Source organism: Octopus bimaculoides, chromosome 10, assembly GCF_046866305.1.
Source record: "Octopus bimaculoides isolate indiv1 chromosome 10, ASM4686630v1, whole genome shotgun sequence".
NCBI lineage: Eukaryota > Metazoa > Mollusca > Cephalopoda > Octopoda > Octopodidae > Octopus > Octopus bimaculoides.
Genome location: NC_142937.1, coordinates 90,004,440 through 90,025,745, shown reverse-complemented (window position 1 = coordinate 90,025,745; position 21,306 = coordinate 90,004,440). Strand labels below are relative to the sequence as shown.

At 37.4% G+C, this 21,306-nt stretch overlaps 1 protein-coding gene across 1 annotated transcript in view; it reads right to left on the bottom strand.

Moving 5' to 3' along the window:
• LOC106869402 (uncharacterized) overlaps positions 1–21,306 on the bottom strand; it is a 109,943-nt gene that overhangs the window by 28,332 nt on the left and 60,305 nt on the right. The window contains exons 39-50 of the mRNA XM_089358261.1: positions 20,975–21,214; positions 19,267–19,500; positions 16,642–16,812; positions 15,301–15,537; positions 13,151–13,384; positions 12,711–12,947; positions 9,848–10,081; positions 8,692–8,862; positions 6,675–6,845; positions 4,014–4,250; positions 2,395–2,625; positions 1,697–1,867 (exon numbers count right to left, since the gene is read on the bottom strand). Coding sequence (XP_089214387.1) covers positions 1,697–1,867; positions 2,395–2,625; positions 4,014–4,250; positions 6,675–6,845; positions 8,692–8,862; positions 9,848–10,081; positions 12,711–12,947; positions 13,151–13,384; positions 15,301–15,537; positions 16,642–16,812; positions 19,267–19,500; positions 20,975–21,214 — 2,568 coding nt within the window. The remainder of the gene's footprint in view (positions 1–1,696; positions 1,868–2,394; positions 2,626–4,013; positions 4,251–6,674; positions 6,846–8,691; positions 8,863–9,847; positions 10,082–12,710; positions 12,948–13,150; positions 13,385–15,300; positions 15,538–16,641; positions 16,813–19,266; positions 19,501–20,974; positions 21,215–21,306) is intronic.

Sequence of the window (21,306 nt, the reverse complement as noted above, 5' to 3'; positions counted from 1 at the left end):
GAGTAATCTGGGTTTGATTCTCAGTCCAAATCAGTTCACTTTACATAGACAGTCACTACCCTTAAGTAAGACATGAATATCACTCATTTCATTGCTTTCTCTAATTATGTTTGGTCATTTACCTTAATAATGAATACATAACTAATTAAAAGGAGGTAGCTCTTATATCTTTCAATGAGTTAGCTGTGACAAAAATAGCTGTCCTGAAATTCTGAGGCTGCTCTCCCTCCTATATTTATAAGATTAATGTGATCAATGCAAGGCCATCCACAGGGTTGCTGGCACCCTGGGCAAGTTGAATTTCAGTGTGTACAAGCTGATGATTGTGGAAATTTCCTTGTCTTTGTCATACCCTCCTTGGTGCCCTCTAGCACATGGCACCCTGGGTAACTGCTCGAGTTGCTGGTACCTTGAGCTGGCCATGGATCAATGTCAAACATGAGCATCTGGTGGGATCAATGTCAGCGTCTATTATTGCAATAAATATATTAACATTGCACCAAGTATTGTCCACCTCCATCACCTTGACGAGCTGAAGTGTCAGGGAGTGGTGCTGAAGCTAACAAAATATTATACCAGATGATAAGCCATGTCATATCTGTTAGCTTGCAGTTTTAAGTTCAACATTTACTGTTGGCCACCATGGTGGATAACCATCTTGCTAGACATTAATAAAAACTCTCTCAATCACACTCCATTAAAGGAAGGCCAGATTATCTAATGTGGTCCCAAAAATACTGGATCAAACCTGACCCAGGCAATGAAATTGGTAGGTATTACACTTGAGTTATCTATAGAAGATTGGTGGTGGGGAAAGAGCACTGACATTCTCAGAGACACTCTGGGCTTTGATTTGAATGAGGTGAAAAATTCATTTGAAAGATAACCTTTTACTCAGAGAATACTACGAACAGATTCTACCAAAGGGCTCTACTAGTCCAAGATATAATCTACAGTCACTGAGGTGCTATCAGACAGTCCTGTCTGAAATATATACATTACAACAAACTAATTTTACATGCGCATGTTGAATGTCCAGGCATTTTTAATCAAGCAGAGAAAGCAGTTTTTCTGTTTTGTTGCTGTGACAAAAAAGGTTGGGTGGTGGATTATCATAATTTAGAATAGTGAACTGGAAGATCAGTAAAGCATCAGAAATCTTTCAGTCAGTTGCTGAATTCTAGTAAAGAAGTACTCAAGGCTATGTATTGTACAGAGTTTCAGGTGATGACATGAAGAATGGGTGAAAAAAAAGAAAAGTTAGAAATGAAGTGGAAAATGACAGAGATGAGCTGAACTGTAAGTTAACAATATGGTATTGTGAGAATTTATGGCTGTATCTGCTTCACAACTAAGCCCTGTGAATGAAATTTGATGCATGGAAACTATGTGGAAACCTGCTGGGGAGGACATGCTGCTACACTTACTACTTTTGGTCAGCAGATTTAATCCATTATCAAATTTAATAGCATAACCTGTAACTTGGATGAGTTTAATGAAATCTGTTCTGTTACATGCATTTGGGGATGTCCCTGGTCTGAGGATAGCTTATTCAATCCCTCACACCAGCCAACAACACCATGAAGATTGACAAAGTATCAATCTTTCTTCCTCTAACAAAGATATTTAAGAAAAAAAATTAAACAAATTTACTGAAACAGAGACATCAAGAGAGAACCTGTTTACATTAATTTACCTTTACAAGCAGACACTACAGGAGACCATTTATGATCCTCTTTACATACTGATTTTAATTTTTCTCCTTCTGGACAAGTATAGGTCACTTCAGATTTGAAGGTGGTAGTTTTGTAGGACTTCTTGGCACCAATAACGTCTTTTGGCGGTCCACAGTTAACTTTTTTGTAAACTGAAAGATAAGAGGAATTGATATCAGTGGTGCATGTATACCAGGAGTGGTTGAGAACAAGGAGATCAGGACGAATTTAGAAAAAAAAATATTGACTAAAACAAACTCAAGACATCTGAACACCTGATGAGGTTCATGACTGATGAGGATCGATGACTGCCACCTGTGCCAGTGGAGCGCTAACAGTACCGTCCGAGTGGGATCACTGCCAGAGCAGTGGTCTCACTTCCGTGCCAGTGGCACGTAAAAAGCACCCACTACACTCTCGGAGTGGTTGGCGTTAGGAAGGGCATCCAGCTGTAGAAACTGTCAGATCAGATTGGAGTCTGGTGTAGCCATCTGGATTGCCATTCCCCAGTCAAATCATCCAATCCATGCTAGTATGGAAAGCGGATGTTAAATGATGATAATGATGATGATGATATATATACACACATATATATATATATATATATATATATACACACTACACACATATATGTAAATACACAGGCACAAAATAAATAAAATGGAAACATTCTACTAACCTGGGTTAATCAAATATATATCCCAATTTCCATCATTGGGTTTAAGTTCATCATTCAACTGAGTCACATTACTCAGATCACACAACTTAGCTTCAGCATTGTACTGGTATGAATTACATCCTACATATTGTTGACAAGAATTTTCACACTCCTTTAAGGTCTTATTCTTAAGCTGTTCTAAAGTAGCTTTGCTTGGCACGCTAACTTTTTTAAACATAACAGGTTTGTTAGCTGGAAAAAGAGAGAACAAGGAATACATTTTATACTCCTCCAACCACCCAACACACACACACGCACGCACACATACACACGCACGTGCGCACACACGCACGCACGCAGACACCACATTCATATATTAGATATTGTAAAGTATCTGTGCAAAATATTGTAAAAGGATTATTTGTAATAAAGAAATAATTGATACCCAAAATGTCACCCTAATCAGAATCCATGTGAGCTATAGAACATCTTTAGTAGTAGTAGTAGTAGGAGTAGTAGTAGTCATGATGATTTCAAATTTAGGTACAAGGCCAGCAATTTTGGGGAGAGGGGGCAAGTCGATTTCATCAGTCCTGGTACTCAACTGGTACTTATTTCATTGATCCCTAAAACTGATGAAAGGAGAAGTCGACTTTGGCAGAATTAGAACTCAGTACATGTAAGACTCTTAGAGCTCTAACAAAATCTGTGATAAAGAGAAATAATAAAAATAATAATAATAACAAGAGCACTCAGAGAGCGCAAACCTGCACCAAGGCAACACCAATGTCCTCTCAACGATTAGCCAGAGATGATTTTTGAAATGAGAATATCTGAAATAAATTTGACTGCTCTCACAAACGAGAATACTAAAAACAAACCTGACTGCTCTCAACAAGGAAGTAAAAAAAAAAACCCAGCAAAAATAATTGAGAATCCTTGTCCAGTACCGGATCGATTCCAGAATTTAATCAGTTTGTGCCAGTCACAAGGCCAAACATCTCTGAAAGTTTCATCAAAATCCATCCAGTGGTTCTTGAGATATCTTGTCCACGGACAAACAAACAGACGTGATTGAATACAAGAAGGTCATCTTGCTCTAATAACCATGACAAAATGTAGCAAATACATGACTACATAGATTGATAGTACTTTTTCTGTTATTTTGTATGGCAGATTACGAAGGACAACTACTGATGAGACACTGTGTTGTAATAGCACTGTTTAAGCCATGTCAACAAGAAGAAATGAAGAAAAAGCTGTTGTCGCTGCTGTTACTGCTACTGCTCCTGCTGCTACCACCACCACCATGGCTACTACTAGTAATACTAATACTATTACTCTTTGGGTTTAAGAAAAACACCATGAGGTTCTTTTCTTACATGAAACTATAATTGAAGGTATACATAAAAGCGTTCAAGAGGAACACATTCTCTATGAGAATGTCCTAACAGTATTTCCATTTCCTAATATTGCTCTTTGTTTTTCAGGAATATGTCTCTGTCTTTCTGTAAAGACAGAGACATGTCAATGTCTTTACAGAAATGGTTGTCTGTACATTATGAATTACAAATGGAATCACAAATTTCAGAAGTAAGAGGAAAAGAGAATTGCAATAATAAAATGCACAGAATAATTACCTTTTACTCGTTGGTAGTAATCTCTGCTTTTGGCTGTTTTCATTTTCTTGGAGGAAGCTGCATTTTTTTCTGAAAAGTAACAATTTCCATTTTCTTTGTTTATTTCAAATGATAAACAATTTTTGTCAGCGAAACACTTTTTTGCACAAGCATCTGCTGTTACATTCTTCTTCCACAATATTTTCTCAGATACATCTAGAGCTGCATCTTTTACTTTCACAAAATGGATTTCAGCAACTGGAATTAAAGGAAAATTTAGCTGAGTGAAAATAACAACAATAGTAATAATTTCTAATATAGAGAAAACAACAAAAATATGAGGTAGGAGTTAAACAATCAAATTGGCCTATAAACTTGACTGGTATTGTATTTTAGTGGCCCTAGAAGGGTAGAGTTAACATCAGCAGGATTAGAAGTTAGACATTAAAAGAGCCAGAACGAATATCACAATTTGTCTGATGCTCTAATGATTCTGTCAATCTATCACCCTAAAATACAAGAATAATTATAATCATTGCTGAGGTTACTAATTTTAATAATAAACACAATGCCACGGATTCTGCAGTGAGAATACACAAAGGTTCATTGACTTCAGCACTTGTTTAATCAACCTCAGAAGTATGAAAGGTGAAGTACATCCAGGTGGGATTTGAACCCAGAATGTAAAAGGATGTAACTAAATGTAATTAGTAATGGCAAGGTCTATAACCCATCACTTGACTCTTTTACAATGTTTTTCCTGGGAAAACAAAAATAAATAATTCTTTTCTATCATAATCTAGTGAATAAATATAAATATGTAGCAAATGTGGACATTCACAACTTAATGTAGCAAGCTAAGAAATTTTAATTCACTAAAATTATATTTTTAATGAAATGAAGAAAAAGAGTGTTTATCTTTACAAGGTTGTAACTTTTGAATTTCATGACCAGAATAAGACCATAACATAATAATTTTACCCCCTACTGAGGGTGAAACCTTAATTAACTATATTTGTTATCCACGCAGGAAGTGACCCTGAGAATTTTTCCCTAGTATTCCTTTTATTATAAATATGGACTGAGCAGGGTGAGTCAATAATCAAGGTTTGATTCTCTATCTAAATCAGTTCATTTTAAATAGACAGTTAGTGTCCTTGAGAAAGACATGAATCTCACACGATCTCATTGCTTTCATTAATTATGTTTTGCCATGTCCCTAAATAATGGATAAATAATTGATTACATTGAGGTGGCAGTCATGGCTTTTAAAATCTAGTCACCGCAGAAACAATGATGTCATGAAATGCCTGGGCCACCCACTTATCGACACTTGTGTGATTCATGTCATTATGCCAAACTTGAGCATCTGTGAGTCAATCTGAATGTTTGATATTGTAATAAATATATAAACAGTGACCAAGTATTGTCCACCACAATCACCACAACTAGCTGAATGAAATCCCTATGTGGATGCCCAATATGTTAGAAATATTAACAAAACTTCTTTCAATCATCCCCAGCCATCTTTTAAAAAAGGCATTTTACATTATCTAATGTAATCAAAAGGATTTCAGAAGATACAGTATGCAGGATGAAACATGACCTAGGCAATAGGATTGGTGGATGTTCCACTTTAACAATCTATTGAGAATTAATGGCATGATAAAGCAGACATTCTCATGGTTCCTTTGGTCATCAATGACAATGATTTGCTAAGTTTGTTTTGAAGGACTTTTTGTTCAGGGAATAACATAGGGAAACTTCCTTAAGTCCTTGTTTTGGCAGTGCTAACAAAGGGCTCTCCTGGTTCAAAATAAAATCTACAGTCAATGAAGTGCTAGGACAGAGCTCTTTGAGATGCATGCAATAAAACAAAATCATTTTGCATGCTTTCATTCCACATCCAAACATATCTGGGTCATGAAGTTATGTTAAAAACCACCTGTTATTATGTGTGGAATGATTACCTCAAACCCTTCTTTATCTGGACAGAGGAAGTAGTTTACCTCTGTCTGGTAGCTATAGCAAACGAGATTGTGCAGTGAATGAGTTTGAAATGTCAGACAATGGTGATTCCCTCCTTGGTCAATCCCTCATCTGCATTTTTAAATTTCACTTGTAAAGAAGGGAAGGATGGAAAAGAAGGAAATTATTGAAAGCAAGATGAGAGTGGTAAAAATGGCTTGAGTGGATGGCTATTAAAGTGCATAGACCTGTAGCTCAGAGAGCAATAATTGGAGAGGACACTTGACGTTGAAGTTCAGGGTGATCTTTGATGTTGGGTTTCTTAAACAGTTTCTAGACAGAGATTATTCTACATTCAAAAGGATTGCATCCCATCCTCATCTTTACAGTCCATATGTACATGGTACAACTTAGCTGCTGAAGTCAGTGAGCAGAATCAATACATACTCCATCCTCACCTATGGCACTACCAGTTACCTCTCCCTCTCATTATCATTCCTGTTCATACTACTTTCCATAGATCAGCCCACTTTCTGTTGTGGGCATATGTAAGATCTCTGGTCTTAGGATAACTAGTTCTTCCCAACCAACAGCCACAAACACTGACAAACTTGTCATATTTTCAGTTAGTATTCCTCTGACAAACACATTTAATACAAAAATAAAACAAAATTACATAGACAAAAACATCAGGAGATGAGCTATTTACATTACCTTTACAGGCTTCTGCCACTGGAGTCCATTCATTGTTTTTTTCACAAACTGACTTTAGTTGTTCTCCCTTTGGACAAGTATAGGTCACTTCAGATTTATAGGTGGTGGTTTTGTAGGACTTTGATGCACCAGTAACTTCCTTTGGAGTGCCACAGTTAATTTTTGCATAAACTGAAATTAAGAACAGAAATTGATACCAATGTTGCATGAATATTATGTGTGTGCTCTGCTCAATATATAGGAAAGGTGTTGGTAGGAATTCCATATGGTGTATCCAGTGCAACATATGGACTCATCAGAAGTGCACTGGGCACACAGGAACTGAATTTTCTCAAATGCCCAGAAGGCTCCCTAGAGTTTATAAATGGTTTCTGTTACCTTGGTGACCTAATTAACAGAGGAGGAGGATGTTCAAAGTGTATTGTTGCTAGAATAATAGGATGGAGTAAGTTCAGTAAGCTATAACCTCTGGTGGAAACAAAAGGCCTCTCACAACAAGTGAAAGGCAGATTGTATGTTGCTTGTATTTGACCAGCTATACAACATGACAGTAAGATGAAGGCCATATGCAAAGACTAGAGAGGAATGAAGCTAGTGTGCTCTAATGAATGTGCAGTATCAGTGTGCCTGTATAGAAAGTGCAAATGTGTTGAGAAGAAAATTAAGTAAAAGAGGAATAATATGGAATGAGCAAAAGAGAAGACTGATATTATTACTATCCTTTTGCTCTCAACACCACCCACACTCTTTTGCATCCCTTTCTCTTCCCCAACTTATGAACGATCAGTGCTTGCTCTTCAATATTACCTAATATTTTACGGTTGCATGTTGCCTCCGCATCCCCTCATCTCCTCCACCTCATACAATCATGCAAATCCACCACCCATTTTTACTTACTTTCAGTGGTCACCTGGACACTTCATCTCTAATATCTGTCTAATTGCAGCTCCTGTTAATCATTCTCTCCCACAAGAATCTGCTTTGCCCCACTATCCCCTTCTACCTCACTTTAATCCCTCATTCCTTAACATAAAGCTGTCCCAACTCTCCCTTGGGGTTTATAGCCTTGCAAGCTGCATGGCAAGCTCAACAATATTGGTGATATAAAAAAATCTCCCTGTAGACATTGGTATCATTATTGTTGCCATTGTCATCATCATCATCATCATCATCCCTTTTTTAAGTGTATATCATGTGCTCTTATATGTTAATAATCATTGTTATTATTTCTATAATTAAGAATTGTTCACTCAAAGAATGATTAGAACGTTGGCAAAATCCTGTTGCATTATGTATTCAGGTTCTTTATGTTCTGAATTCAAATGCAACTTTGTCTGTTAGCCATTCAGGTATTGATAAAATTCAGTACCATTCGAATACTGAAGTTGAGGGTAAAGATTGAACTCCTGCCATCAAAAATTAAATCAAACCCATCATTAATAATAATTGCATTTATTATAATTAAGTGTGGTGGATGGTGGATTAGAAGAATTGTTAGAGCACTGGAAGGCTATTTCAAAGGATTGCTGAATTTTAGTGAGGAAGGACTTGTGGGGGGGCATCATATGAAAAAGGTCAAGTTGGAAATTAAGAGATCTACACAGATACCCTTGGTATGACTGTGAGGTTAAGGAGGTTACTTCAAAATACTGTGGTCTTGGGTGGAATCTTGGTTATGTGGTTAAAAATTGGTTAAAAATTTGCTTCACAACTAAGGATGAAATCTGGTAAATGGAAACTGTATGGATGTCTTCTGGAGGGAACAGTCTACCATATTTCCCTTTTTTCATTGGGAGACTTTAATACTTCGCCTTTGGAAAAAGTCAATGATGTCCACTCTGTTGCAAGCATTTGGGGTGGTATCTGGTCTGAGGACAGCTTCCTTTGTCTCTTCCACCAGCTACAAACACTGTAAGTTGTCAGAATCAGCCAGACTTCATCTGACAAAGACATTTAGCATGAAAATAAAATAAAATTACCCTGACAGTGGCAACAAAACAGAAGCTATTTACATTACCTTTACATGTAGAATTTACTGGAGACCATTTCCTATCCTTTTTACATATTGACTTTAGCTTGTCTCCTTCTGGACAAGTGTAGATCACTTCAGATTTATAGGTGGTAGTATTGTAGGACTTCTCAGCACCAACAATGTCTTTTGGTGGCCCACAGTTAATTTTGGTGTAATCTGAAATTGAAAGCAGAAATTGGTACCAAGGGTGAGAGTATATTTGGAGGAGGGTGAGAATAAAGAGATGACAATCTTACAATCAGAAGTATTGAGTGAAACAATCTGAAGACATCTGCATACAAACATACATATAAAAAAGTATGTATGTATGTTCTTCTCCTTCTCTTTTTAATTTGAGGGTAAATTTTGACCAGCCACCTACATGGTAGCAAGGTTATGAAGGAAAGCATCTCCTATTAAACATTATCCTTTAAATCTTAAGAAGGCCTTGCAGATTTTTATAGTCCTAAATATTACAATCATTTGTAGCATATGAATTAAGAGTTTGTATTCTCTCCGCATGATCCCAAGTTCAGCCATACTTTGTTCCAGTATTGGAGAAAGAGATATTGGGGTACTTATGGTTGGTGGATAGCAAATATGTGAAGTGTTATGATGGAGTATAGCAGAGAAGAGGGAGAGAGAAGTGAAGTGACTGAGAGGAAGTGACCAATGAAAATAGTGTGGAAAGGGAAGATAACAAGAATGAAGGATGGATGTGGTACCAGTAGGGGATGGGGGAAGGGAAGGCGGAACCTGGTAGCACAAAGAATGGATGGGGGAAATGATATATGCGAACTCTGCTCTCAAGTCACTGCAGGTGTTAATTTGTGCTACAAATAGAGAAGTGATGAAGGGATAGGTGTTAAGGTGAAGTTAGTGCAATGAGATTTGGGGAATGCTTGATGAAGCAGCATTAGCTTAGGGGCAGAGCCTAGCATGCACAAGAATAAATGAAATGATTTTAGAACATCATTTTTGCTGCGATTATGTATGGTTCTTCTCAAGTACTCTGCTGTCACTCACACACAAAAAGCACAATATATTTTATGCACAGCACTCCATGAGTCTGAAGTACTGTAATATGATTTATCATTGCCAATGCTTTCCACAAGACATGCACAGACATGCACATAAAAATAAAATAAAATACTCTACTGACCTGTATCAATGATGATAGTATCCCAATTGTCATTGTTGGGTTTAAGTTTATCAGTTGACTGAGTAGCATCATTCAAATTACAGAGCTTTTCTTTCTCATTATACTCATAAGAATTACATTCTGGATGTTGATAGCAAGCTTCATCACACTTATCTAAGCTCATATTCTTAAGCTGTCTTAAAGCATCCTGCCCAGGTATGCTAACTTTAGAAAGCTTAATTTTGTGACCGTTAACTGGAAGAAAAAAAAGAAAATAAATATTACATTTTATACCCACCCTCAAAACAGATGCATACGTGCACACACACACACATACACAAACACACACACTCATTAAACATTATAATGCATGTGGTGCATAATTCTGAAATGGCCTATTTGTTACATGAGGTGATACAAAAAAAGTTCCTGGACTTGAAAGACTATTGAAAGCTAGTGGGTACCTATGGTTACAAGTAGTACCTGCTGCCCACATAAATGATGCCAGGAATAAGACCAAACCTGAGTCAAATCAATAATAATAATAATAATAATAATGATGATGATGATGATGATGATGATTCTCTATTGGCCACCAGGGCTGACACAAAGCATGAAGGATGATACACAGATGAGGGACAGTGGGGTTAAATGTGCAAACAGAAAAAAAACCCCACAACAATTAACAAGGAGATTAAACCAATACTGTACTCCCGCAACAAGGGGGAGTTCCACTGAGAGGTAACCAAAGGAAACTCACACACTTTGGACTCCCTAACACCAAAGGAACATAAGGTAAGCACCCCTCTCCTCCTCATTCTATCTGGCCTACAGGCACACACTTAAAATAGGCCCATTCACATGGGCTATTCTGGCCACATTCACCCACCTTTCAACAAACTTACTGGGTGACAGTACCTCCCTCTCCAGCCTCACTATCCTTTTCAGATGGAACCTGAAAAAGTCAATGAGGTCTTGGCTGGAGAGGAAGGTATCTGTCTTCAAACCTTTCAATTGTATCCACCACACGACCCCTTTTGCCATAGCCACCAGACAGAAAAAGTGCTTGTCCTTCCGGGCCAAAGAAAGGAGACAGCGAGATCTTTCTGATAGACTCAGATGATAGCTAGATCTGTCCTACACATGACAATAACTGTTCAACAAAGCTCCACAAGTCAGCAATGCATGGACACTGTATGAGAGTTTTCAGAATAGTTTCGTTGCTCTGCATACATCTCATACAAACCCGTCTGACTGTAGAGCTTATCATGAACTGGCAGAGCCCCCCCCCCCCCCGTGTCATTGTTTGTTGCTGTTCTTGTTGTATTTGTGGTGTGAGTTACCTTTTGGGATTTTTTTTAGTTTGCAGTGGGGTTTTTGGTGCTTTAGTTGATGATTGTGATAATGTAGGAGTTGTCTGAGTATCTGCAATTGTTGTGGGTATGAGTGCTTCTTTGACATCTTGTTTTGGTGCAGGACAAGATGTCTCACTTCTGTGACTTTTCGTTTTATTTTTATTTACTCTGTTCCCCCTCATCATCATTCTTCAATGTGGTAGAACTAGTGTCTGCAGCAACAGCCTCCTCTCTGTGTGAAAGTGAATTTGTGTTTGTATATGTATCTTTTTCTGTGTGCTTGTTTGTGAGAGGGGGGGTTGTTGAGTTTGGTTGTGAGGTGTTGGTTTTTATGGTTGACTTCTCCAACGGGACCCTTGTACTTATTTGCTGAGGGCAGAGCGCTTGTAGGTGTGTTGCTTCATCACAAGTAAAGCAATGAGGCCTTCTACCCTCTGCGATCACACATCCCATGAGCCACCATATGTTGATACCTGGTGTTATTCCAGATACTTGAACTTTTATTGTTCTTCTGCCCATGTAGGATGGGTAGATTATAAGCTGGTCAGTTTTGCAGGGTCCCACCGAATGCTTCATGACCAGCTCTTCTGTTTTAAAAAGGACTGAGATGGTACCAAAACGTCGGGCACCTGAAAGTGGGAGGGTTGTTCTGCTCTCTGAGACTGCTCTGAGATGCACCTATACTTTACGATCCTCTTCTCAATTTCTGCCTCCACTTTGGCTGGGAGTGCAAGGTTAGCCTAGGTTTTTTTCTCTTTTATGAGTTTGTGGGCCTGGGCTAACATCTCTTTTTTGTTAGAGATGTCTATCTCATAGTACTTTTGTTGGCATTTTGCAGCTGCTATTACAAAAGAGAGAGAAGAGCACATTTGTTTGGACATATGTGTATGAATGGAGACAGCTGTATAAAGAAGTGCTGATCACTGAGAGTGAATAGCACCTGTAGAAGATGGAGACCCAAGAAGACATGGGATGAAGTAGTGAGGACTAATCTTAAGATGTTAGGCATCATAGAGGAGATGACAATGGACTGAGATGTCTGGTGACATGAGGTTCTTGAGAAGACCTGCCTACTTCAATGAAACTGAGTTCTGAGAGCACTGTGCATTCCACCTACATGTAAAAGCAACAAAACTTTTTCCACACCCTACCCCAACAAACCAAACAACATCTCTCCTCTTCCTCACATTTCATCTTTTTGATGCTTTATGCATATCTTTTGCTTTCCAATCCTGTCTTCATTGCCTTGCTCACTGTATCATTGCTATCCTGATGTCCCCTACCCCCTCTACTGGCCCAAGTTCTACCAGTCACTGCATACCCCAACCCCACACTCTGGGGTGGTTGTTGTTTGGAAGGACATCCAGTATACCAAAACATACAGCAAAGCCAGCTTGTCAAACCATCCAACCCATGCCAGCATGGAAAGCGGATGTTAAATGATGATGATGATGAAGTACAAATGGAATCATAAATTTCAGAAATAATGGAAAAGAAAATTCCAGTGATAAAATACAAAGAATAATTACATTTTATTCGTTGGTAGTAATCTCTATCTTTGGTTGGCAGTAATTTCATGAAGGGATATGGAAGTTGATTTGATAAGTAACATTTTTTACTTTTTTTTGTTATTTCAAATGATAAACAATTTCTGTCAGACAAACATTTTTCTTTACAATCTTCTGCTGTTACGTTTTTCTTTTTCCACAATTTTTTCTCAGGTACATCAAGAAAGGCATCATTTACTTTCACAAAATTGTCAACCTCTATATTTAAAATAAAATTTAGACCAATGAAATACAACATTAATAATATAAATTTCTGATATAGAAAAAAGCCAAAATCTTTGAGGTAGAAGAGGGCTGATTAAATTGTTTCCTTACACTTTCCAATATATATATGTGACACACTCATATATATAGAGATACACAGACATGTATATAAAAATATAATGAAATACTCTACTGACCTGTATCAATGATGTAAGTATCCCTATTTTTATCATTGGGTTTAAGTTTATCAGTCAAATGAGTCACATCACTCAAATTACAAGCCTTTTCTTTCTCATTGTACTCATAAGAATTACAGTCTGGTTGTTGATGGCAAGCTTCATTGCACTTCTTTAAGTTCACATTCTTAAGCTGTCTTAAAACATCCTGCCTAGGTATGCTAACTTTAGTAAGTATAATTTTCCTGTCTGTTGCTGGAAGGAAAAGAAAGAGAAAACAAGGAGTAGATTTTATATCCATACTCGAAACAGATGCACACACACACACACACACACACACTAAACATTACAATGCATGTGGTGTATTTGTTATACGAGGTTGTATTAAAATGTTCCTGAACTTGAAAGACTACTGAAAGCTAGTGGATACCGAAAGTTACAGGTAGTACTCGCTGCCCATATCAGTAATGCTAAGAATAAGACCAAACTTGAGTCAAATTAATGATGATAGTAATAATAATAATAATAATAATAATAATAATAATAATAATAATAATAATAATGATGATGATGATGATGATGATGATGATGACAATGACGATTGTGATTTCTTTTATTTGCCTCAAGAATGAGAGATGTGGGGACAATTTAATGATGGACTTAAAATGTGGGCATTTACATAGAATGGAATGATGTAGAAGTATAGATGGTATATGAGGAGGTATGAAACAGTTGCTGGATTAGCTATGTTTAATAAAAAATAACTTATTTACTCAAGTTTTAACATTATCTCCTTTGAAACAGTCACCTTGCATAACAATACACAGGCCCCAGCATTCCTGGAATCGGGCCTGGAAGTTATTTTCTGTAAGCAATTCGAGGACCTTCTGTGATCCACTCTTGATCTCAATGGCAGTGTTAAAACAATAACCTTTGAACTTTTTGATACCACTTTGTTTATTGCAAAAATAAAAAGGTGAAAGTGATGTGATCCTCCTGATGCAGGAGGACACCTTGGGCCAATTGATGAACCTACCATCTAAGATCTCCCTGAAAACCAAAAACAAGTGTCCATTACAATTCCAGTTCTCTGACTCACAGGGCTACACTTAGAGTGGTGCTCTAAGTGTACACACCTTGCACTCTCTCTGTATAATATCAATCACTTCTTTATCCAATGTGTCCAATACCATGACAGTGATATTGTTTATGTAAGCCAACACAAGTTACACTGACAACCACACACTCATCACCCAGTTTGGTTGAGATATGTATCAAACACTATGCAGTAAAATCTTCAGAAATCAAATATACTGTAAAGGTGTGTGAGGCAAACTTTACAGACCAAACAGTTCCAAGAGTTGGTCATTTAATTTGACCACTGAATAAATGCCATTGTTTATTGGATGATCCGGCCTTTGATCAAACTTCTTGAAGATTCCTATCAAGTTCTTCGTAAATCTATTCATGGCATGGCTGCACATATTGAAATTTCTTGGAAATTGTCCCTGTATAAATCTAATGTGTCAATATAGTGAAGTCTACAACTTCATCCCAGTTAAAGTTCGTTGTCGATATACAGGGAAATGGCTTGCCTTTCTTTTAAACCCAGAAGATCAAACTGAGTGAATTTGCTGGCTGTTAAGTTTTTAATACCATAGAACTATTCTAAAGAGAAACTTATTTTAAGTAGAAAGGATTCTTTTGTCCCAGGAGACAACTTCTCTGATTCTAGAAGTATGGAAAAATGTACTCTCTTCATGTGGTATAATGTTTGGTGGGAGGAAGGGCATCTTGCCATATTGACGAAGGCAAAATATAGGAAATACACAACTATATAGATTGGTATTACTTTTTCTGTTATTTTGTATATCCAATTATGTAGGACAAACAGAGGCAAAACATTGTGCTGTAACAGTACTGCCTAAGCCATGCCAACATTGACAAACGAAGAGAAAACTGTTGTTACAACAACTGCTTATACTGCTGCTGCTGCTGCTTCTCTGCCCCCCCCCCCCCCCACCACCACCACCAATGTCTGCCCTTATAGGTAAATCTGTCAATGTTTTTACAGAAATGGTTGTCTATATATTATGAAATACAAATGGAATCACAAATTTCAGAAATAATCGAAAAGAGAATTCCAGTAATAAAATGCAAAGAATAATTACGTTTTATTCGTTGGTAGTAATCTCTGTCTTTGGCTGACTTTAATTTCTTGGAGGTAGCTGCAGTTTTCTTTGATAAGAAGCATTTTCCACTTTTTGTTATTTCAAATGATAAACAATTTTTATGAGACAAACATTTTTCTATACAGGTTTCTGTTGTTACTTTCTTATTTTTCAACAATTTTTTCCCCATCACATCAAGAACGGCATCTTTTACTTTCACAAATTGTTTCTTAGTATCTGGATATAAAGTTAAAGTTAAACCAATGAAATATTAATTTCTAATATAAAAAGAAGATAAAATCTATGAGGTAGAAGTTTGTTGATTAAACTGACCTCTACACTTGAGTGGTATTTTATCTTATTGGCCCTGCAAAGGCAAAATTAACATCAACAGAATTTGAATTAAGAAGTGAAAGAGCCAGAACAAATAACACAACACATTTTGTCTGATGCTCTGTTGATTCTGTCAATCCATTACTCTTAACAAGAATAATTATAATAATTGAAGCAACTGATATTATTAACAATTTATAACATAAACACAAGACCACAAATTCTGCAGTGATGATATCTGAAAATAGATCAACTGCTATACTTGAATAGCCCTTGTTTCATCAACCTCAGAAGTATGGAAGGTGAAGTATGTACTGTTGGGATCTGAAGCGATGATGTAAAAGGATGTAACTAGATATAATTAATCATGGCAAGAATTATAACCCATCGCTTCCTGATTTTGTAATGTTTTGCTGAGGTCAATTTTACTTGCAGGTATATATAACATAATATACTAGTCAAATTGAAGGGATTGTGGTACTGAAAAAACAAACATTTATCAAAAAGTGTTTGCTTTGAACCTAAATCAGGAACCATCATTATTAGGATTATCATAACTAAGGGTGGTGGATTGGAAGATAGCAAGAGCATCAGAAATCTGTTTCAGAGGATTGCCGAGTTTTAGTAAGGAAGGATTCAGAGCATTATACTGTACAGAATTTTGGATGATGACAAAAAGTATTGGAGAGAAAGGTCTATGTGGAAGCCTACAGGAAACAAGATTTCAAACTTCCAGTTCTGGATTAGCACACTTTACCCATCACTTGATTTAATAGCATTACCTTGCCCTTGGGTAGAATTAATGGAATGCACTCTGTTACAAGTATTTGGGGGGAGGTCTCTGGTCTGAGGATATATTCCTCTCTGAGGATAGCTTCCACCAGTTACAATAACTGTGGAAATTGTCATAGGGTTAGCTGGTCCTCCTCTGACAAACACATCATCTAATGCAAAAATAAAACAAAATTACATTGACAAAGATAACAAGAGAGAAGCTATTTATGTTACCGTTACAAATAGGTGGTACTGGAGTCCATTTGTTGTTCTTTTCACATGTGGACTTTATTGCCTCTTCGTCTGGGCAAGTATAGGTCACTTCAGATTTATAGTTGGTAGATTTGTAGTCCTTCTCAGCACCAACAATGTCTTTTGGTGGTCCACATTTGATTTCTGAGTTAACTGAAATTGGTGAAATAAATTTATATCAATATTAGGAACAGGATGAGAGTAAAGAGATAACGACAGTGTTATAATAAAAGATACTGAATGAAGTATGTCATTATTCAGTTTTATTTAAAGACTAGTGCAACCTGTGCCATCAGAAATGATGGCATACACATGATACAGAAAATAAAATTAAAATAAAATCATTACGACCTTTATCTCAGTAATTGCTTCAACACCACGTTCCCAGTGAAAACCCTACGAGCAATGGGTTCACCTTCTTATAGATGGTCTTTACCAACATTTAATATTATTACAACTTCTACTCAATGCAACATAAAGTTGCCCATGGCTGAATACTGGTGATGGTAGGATGATACCAACATTATTGAAGCTCTGCACTTGTGATTTGTTTATAGTCATTGCAAATGCTGGGAAATCAGGAAACTGTCGTCTACTCATACTAAAGGGAAGGGTTGTCTCACTGGGACAGAGAGAGATGCGTGGAATAAAGGCCTCCTCTCCTTTCTTTTATTTATTTTAGTATTTTAGCCTGAGGTCTAAAGTCCCTAATGACTAATCTATGCTGGAGGGTGGGGGCTCATTTTACGAGGGAAGGTCTTTGCATTTATGAGCAACCATGTATCTTTCAGTCTGATAAGAATGTAACTGATCTGGCTAGTGTGGTCACTCAACTGATAGGTTATCAGGTGGCTGTCTGGCTTCCTGAAGTTGGTGCAAATCAATAGGTTATTCACATCACATAACTCCATTAGCCTTGTCCCCTCTCCATTTTGAGAACCAATTCCATGGCCCCTATGTGCACCATGGAAGGTACCTGGCTGCTGCCCAACATGTCCAGTGAAATTGCCAGCCATGAATATGAGATTATTGCCATTTGTCTTTGAGGTAGCTTGCAGAAGAATATCACAAAAGCGGTCCCTTTGTTCATTTGGTAGACCCACTTAGGGGGTATAGGAAGAGATAATTGTTGCTGTACTATTCTGCAAAATCAGCCTGAGCTTAAGTACTATTTCACACACTCTGGCTACCACAGTGACCCTATCAACCAATTTCTTTGCAAGAAGTATGCCCACACCACCTACTCTGCCACTATTATCTTCCCAGAAGAATTTATATCTATGTGTCTTGCCTGTGAGGAACCTGGCTGAAGCACCCCTCTGCTTTATCTCTTGAATGCAACATGAATCAACATGCTTCTGTTCAAGCATCTCAACAATCTCACCAGACCTACCTTTCAATGTACCTACATTGACAGTGCCAACTCTGAAAATTTGGAAGGGGACATGGGAAATGAGGATATTATTCAGCAACTGAAAAGAAGGTTTCAATGAGTGTTTGATAACAGACATGTCATATATGTGTGTGTGTCTTTGTGTCTGTGTTTGTCCCCCATCATCACTTGACCACTGGTGTTGAGGTGTTTATGTCCCCATATCAGTTCAGCAAAGAGACCGATAGAAGAAGTACTAGGCTTAAAAGTAAGTTCTGGGTTCAAATTGTTCAAGGCACTACTCCAGTATGGTTGCAGTCAAATAGCTGAAACAAGTAAAAGAATATGTCTGTATACATATATAACTACATATGTGTAGTGACGTCATATTGGCACCAAAAAGGCATAGTTGCCATTGCTGCATCCTTAACCATGCATGCGTGGATTTCAACATCCAAGCGTTCCCGCTTCTATTCTGTCTCTTACCACGCCAGACAGCGAACAAGCAAGACGGTCTAAAACAAGCTCTCATTGAGTGTGGAAGAAGCAAGTTGTCTCTCCAACGATTCATCTCTAGGGACAGTACATCTACATTCAGGCTACTCAGAAACCGGACAATTGGAAGCTGTATATTTTCCACCATGAATAAATATTGTTGTTGTTGATCAGTTTGGAGTTCTGCGTTCCGTTCACTTCTAATTTAATATAGGAAAGTCAGGTGTACATCTAATGATGTATAACCCACTTTCCTAAATATGTACATATATAACTATATATATAACACAGTGGTTGTGTGGCAAGAATCTTGCTTCCCAACCACATGGTTCTGGGTTCAGTCCCACTGCTTGGTACCTTGGGCAAATGTCTTTTACGATAGCCTTGGGCTGACCAAAGCCTTGTGTATGGATTTGGTAGACAGAAACTGAAAGAAGCCCATTGTGTATTTGTCCCTTGACCATTGCTTGACAACTTGTGTTGGTGTGTTTACATCCCCGTAACTTAGCAGCTCGGCAGAAGAGACTGATAACAAAAGTACTAGGCTTACAAAGGATAAGTCCTGGGGTCAATTTGTTTGACTAAAGGCGGTAATCCAGCATGGCCACAGTCAAATAACTGAAACAAGTAAAAGAATAAAAGAATATATATTATAGACACACAAGTATGTATATGTAAATACATACAAACACATACACATGTAAGCACACAAAGCAAAAAAATAAAAACATTCTACTGACCTGGGTTAATGATGTAAGTATCCCATGCCCATGCATTGGGCAGAAGGTCCTGAGTCAAGTGAGTTGCATTACTTTGATCACAGAGCATATCTTTTTTATTATACTCATAAGAGTTACATCCTGGATTTTGATGACAAGCATGACCACACTCCTTTAAGCTCACATTTTCCAGCCGCTCAAATGTATCATGCCCTGGTATGGCAGTGCTTTTAATTATCAAAAGATCATCTTTGGCTAGAAAAAAAAGAAAGAAACAATATATTTTATACTCCCACACACAAATTAGAAATTATATAGCATCCAATGCATAACTGTTTTAAATGTACAATTTATTTAAAACAAATATGAGGGTTGGCTGAATAGTCCATAGGGTTGACCAAAATACTCTCATGGAATGTAACCAAATGAGGATTATTTTTCAACTCACTTCTTGTGATCCACAAACTTCTTATATCGGTGTTGCAGTGCTTGGATCTCATTGGTGAAGAAACTTTCATCTTGTTGGTCATAAAAGTCATCAACAGCAGATATGACATCATCACTACTGCAATACTGGTTCTCAACCAAGTGTTTTTTCATGTTAGGGAGCAGATGATATTCAGATGGGGTCATATCAGGAGAATAGCAAGGGAGATCAACCAGCTCTTAGCCACAGTCACACACAGCAGCCGTTGAAACCAAGGACTTGTATGCTGGAGCATTGACCTGATGAAACAAGACCACTCTCATCAGTTTTCTTGGGTGTTTGGTTCTGACAACCTTTTGTAACTGACTCAGCAAGTTGGTATAGTACTTTCCATTCATGGCATAGCCCTTTGGTATCCCACAAAACTGAGGCTGTCACCTTCCCTGCAGATGAAGCAACCATGGCCTTCTATGGAGCAGGTGAAGAGGGGTGTTTCCATTGCATGGATTGTCTCTTTGTCTCTGATTCCAAGTAATGCCAACACTCGTTCTGAGTTGGGAAACCTTCAAAGAAACCAACTGGATCTGCCTCAAACAATGTCGGGTTTTCCTGAGATGTGATCATTGTGGAGTGCTTTTGAGCAGGTGACAGAAGGTATGGCACCCACGAAGCAGAAAAGTTTGTTATGCCAAGTTTATTGTGCAGAATATTCTCTTATGGAAAATACTAATAGTATTGACTATTTCATTTATAGTCAATTGCCTGTCATCCATCACCATGTGGTGAACAGGATGAATGTTTTCTTTGGTGGTAGTAGTTGCAGGACATCTATCACCATTTCTGATGTTCTTCACCCTTTCTTTACTACTAGTCATCACCTCCTCTCCCCTTCCCTCAAAATCATATTTATCATCAATCATCGCTCCACCCTTGTTCCCTATTCACCATAATCATCCACAAGCTGTCTAACCTCTCTCACTCTGCTCCCAAACACTTGCAGCCTCTACCCCACCTCACTTCTCTGAATCTATCCCCATTCACTCTTCTATTTACATTTTATCTTTTGGACATGCTTGGATATTTTTACTACCATCTTTATCTCAGTTTCCAGCTATGCCTTAATTACTCCTACCACCGATCTTTTAGGTAACCCTGTCAATGTCTTCACAGAAATGGTTGTATATAGACAAATATATATATATATATATATATATATATATATATATATGCATCATAAAGTACAAATGGTATCACAAATTTCAGAAAAAGAGAATCCAATGATAAAATACTAAGAATAATTACATTTTATTCGTTGGTAGTAATCTCTGCTGTTGCTTGATTTCATTTTCTTGGAGGAAGTGGCAGTTTGTGTTGATAAGTAACATCCTCCACTTTCCTTCTTTATTTCAAATGACAAACAAGTTTCGTCAGACAAACACTCTTTAGCACAAGCATCGGCTGTTACATTTTTCTTGTGAAACAATGTTTTCCCAGATACATCCAGAACTGCATCTTTCACTTTCACAAAATGGATTTTAGTAGCTGGAATTAAAGTAAGATTGAGACAATTGAAAACAAAACAACAACAACAACAATAATAATTTCTAACATTGAAAGAAGGTCAAAACTTTGAG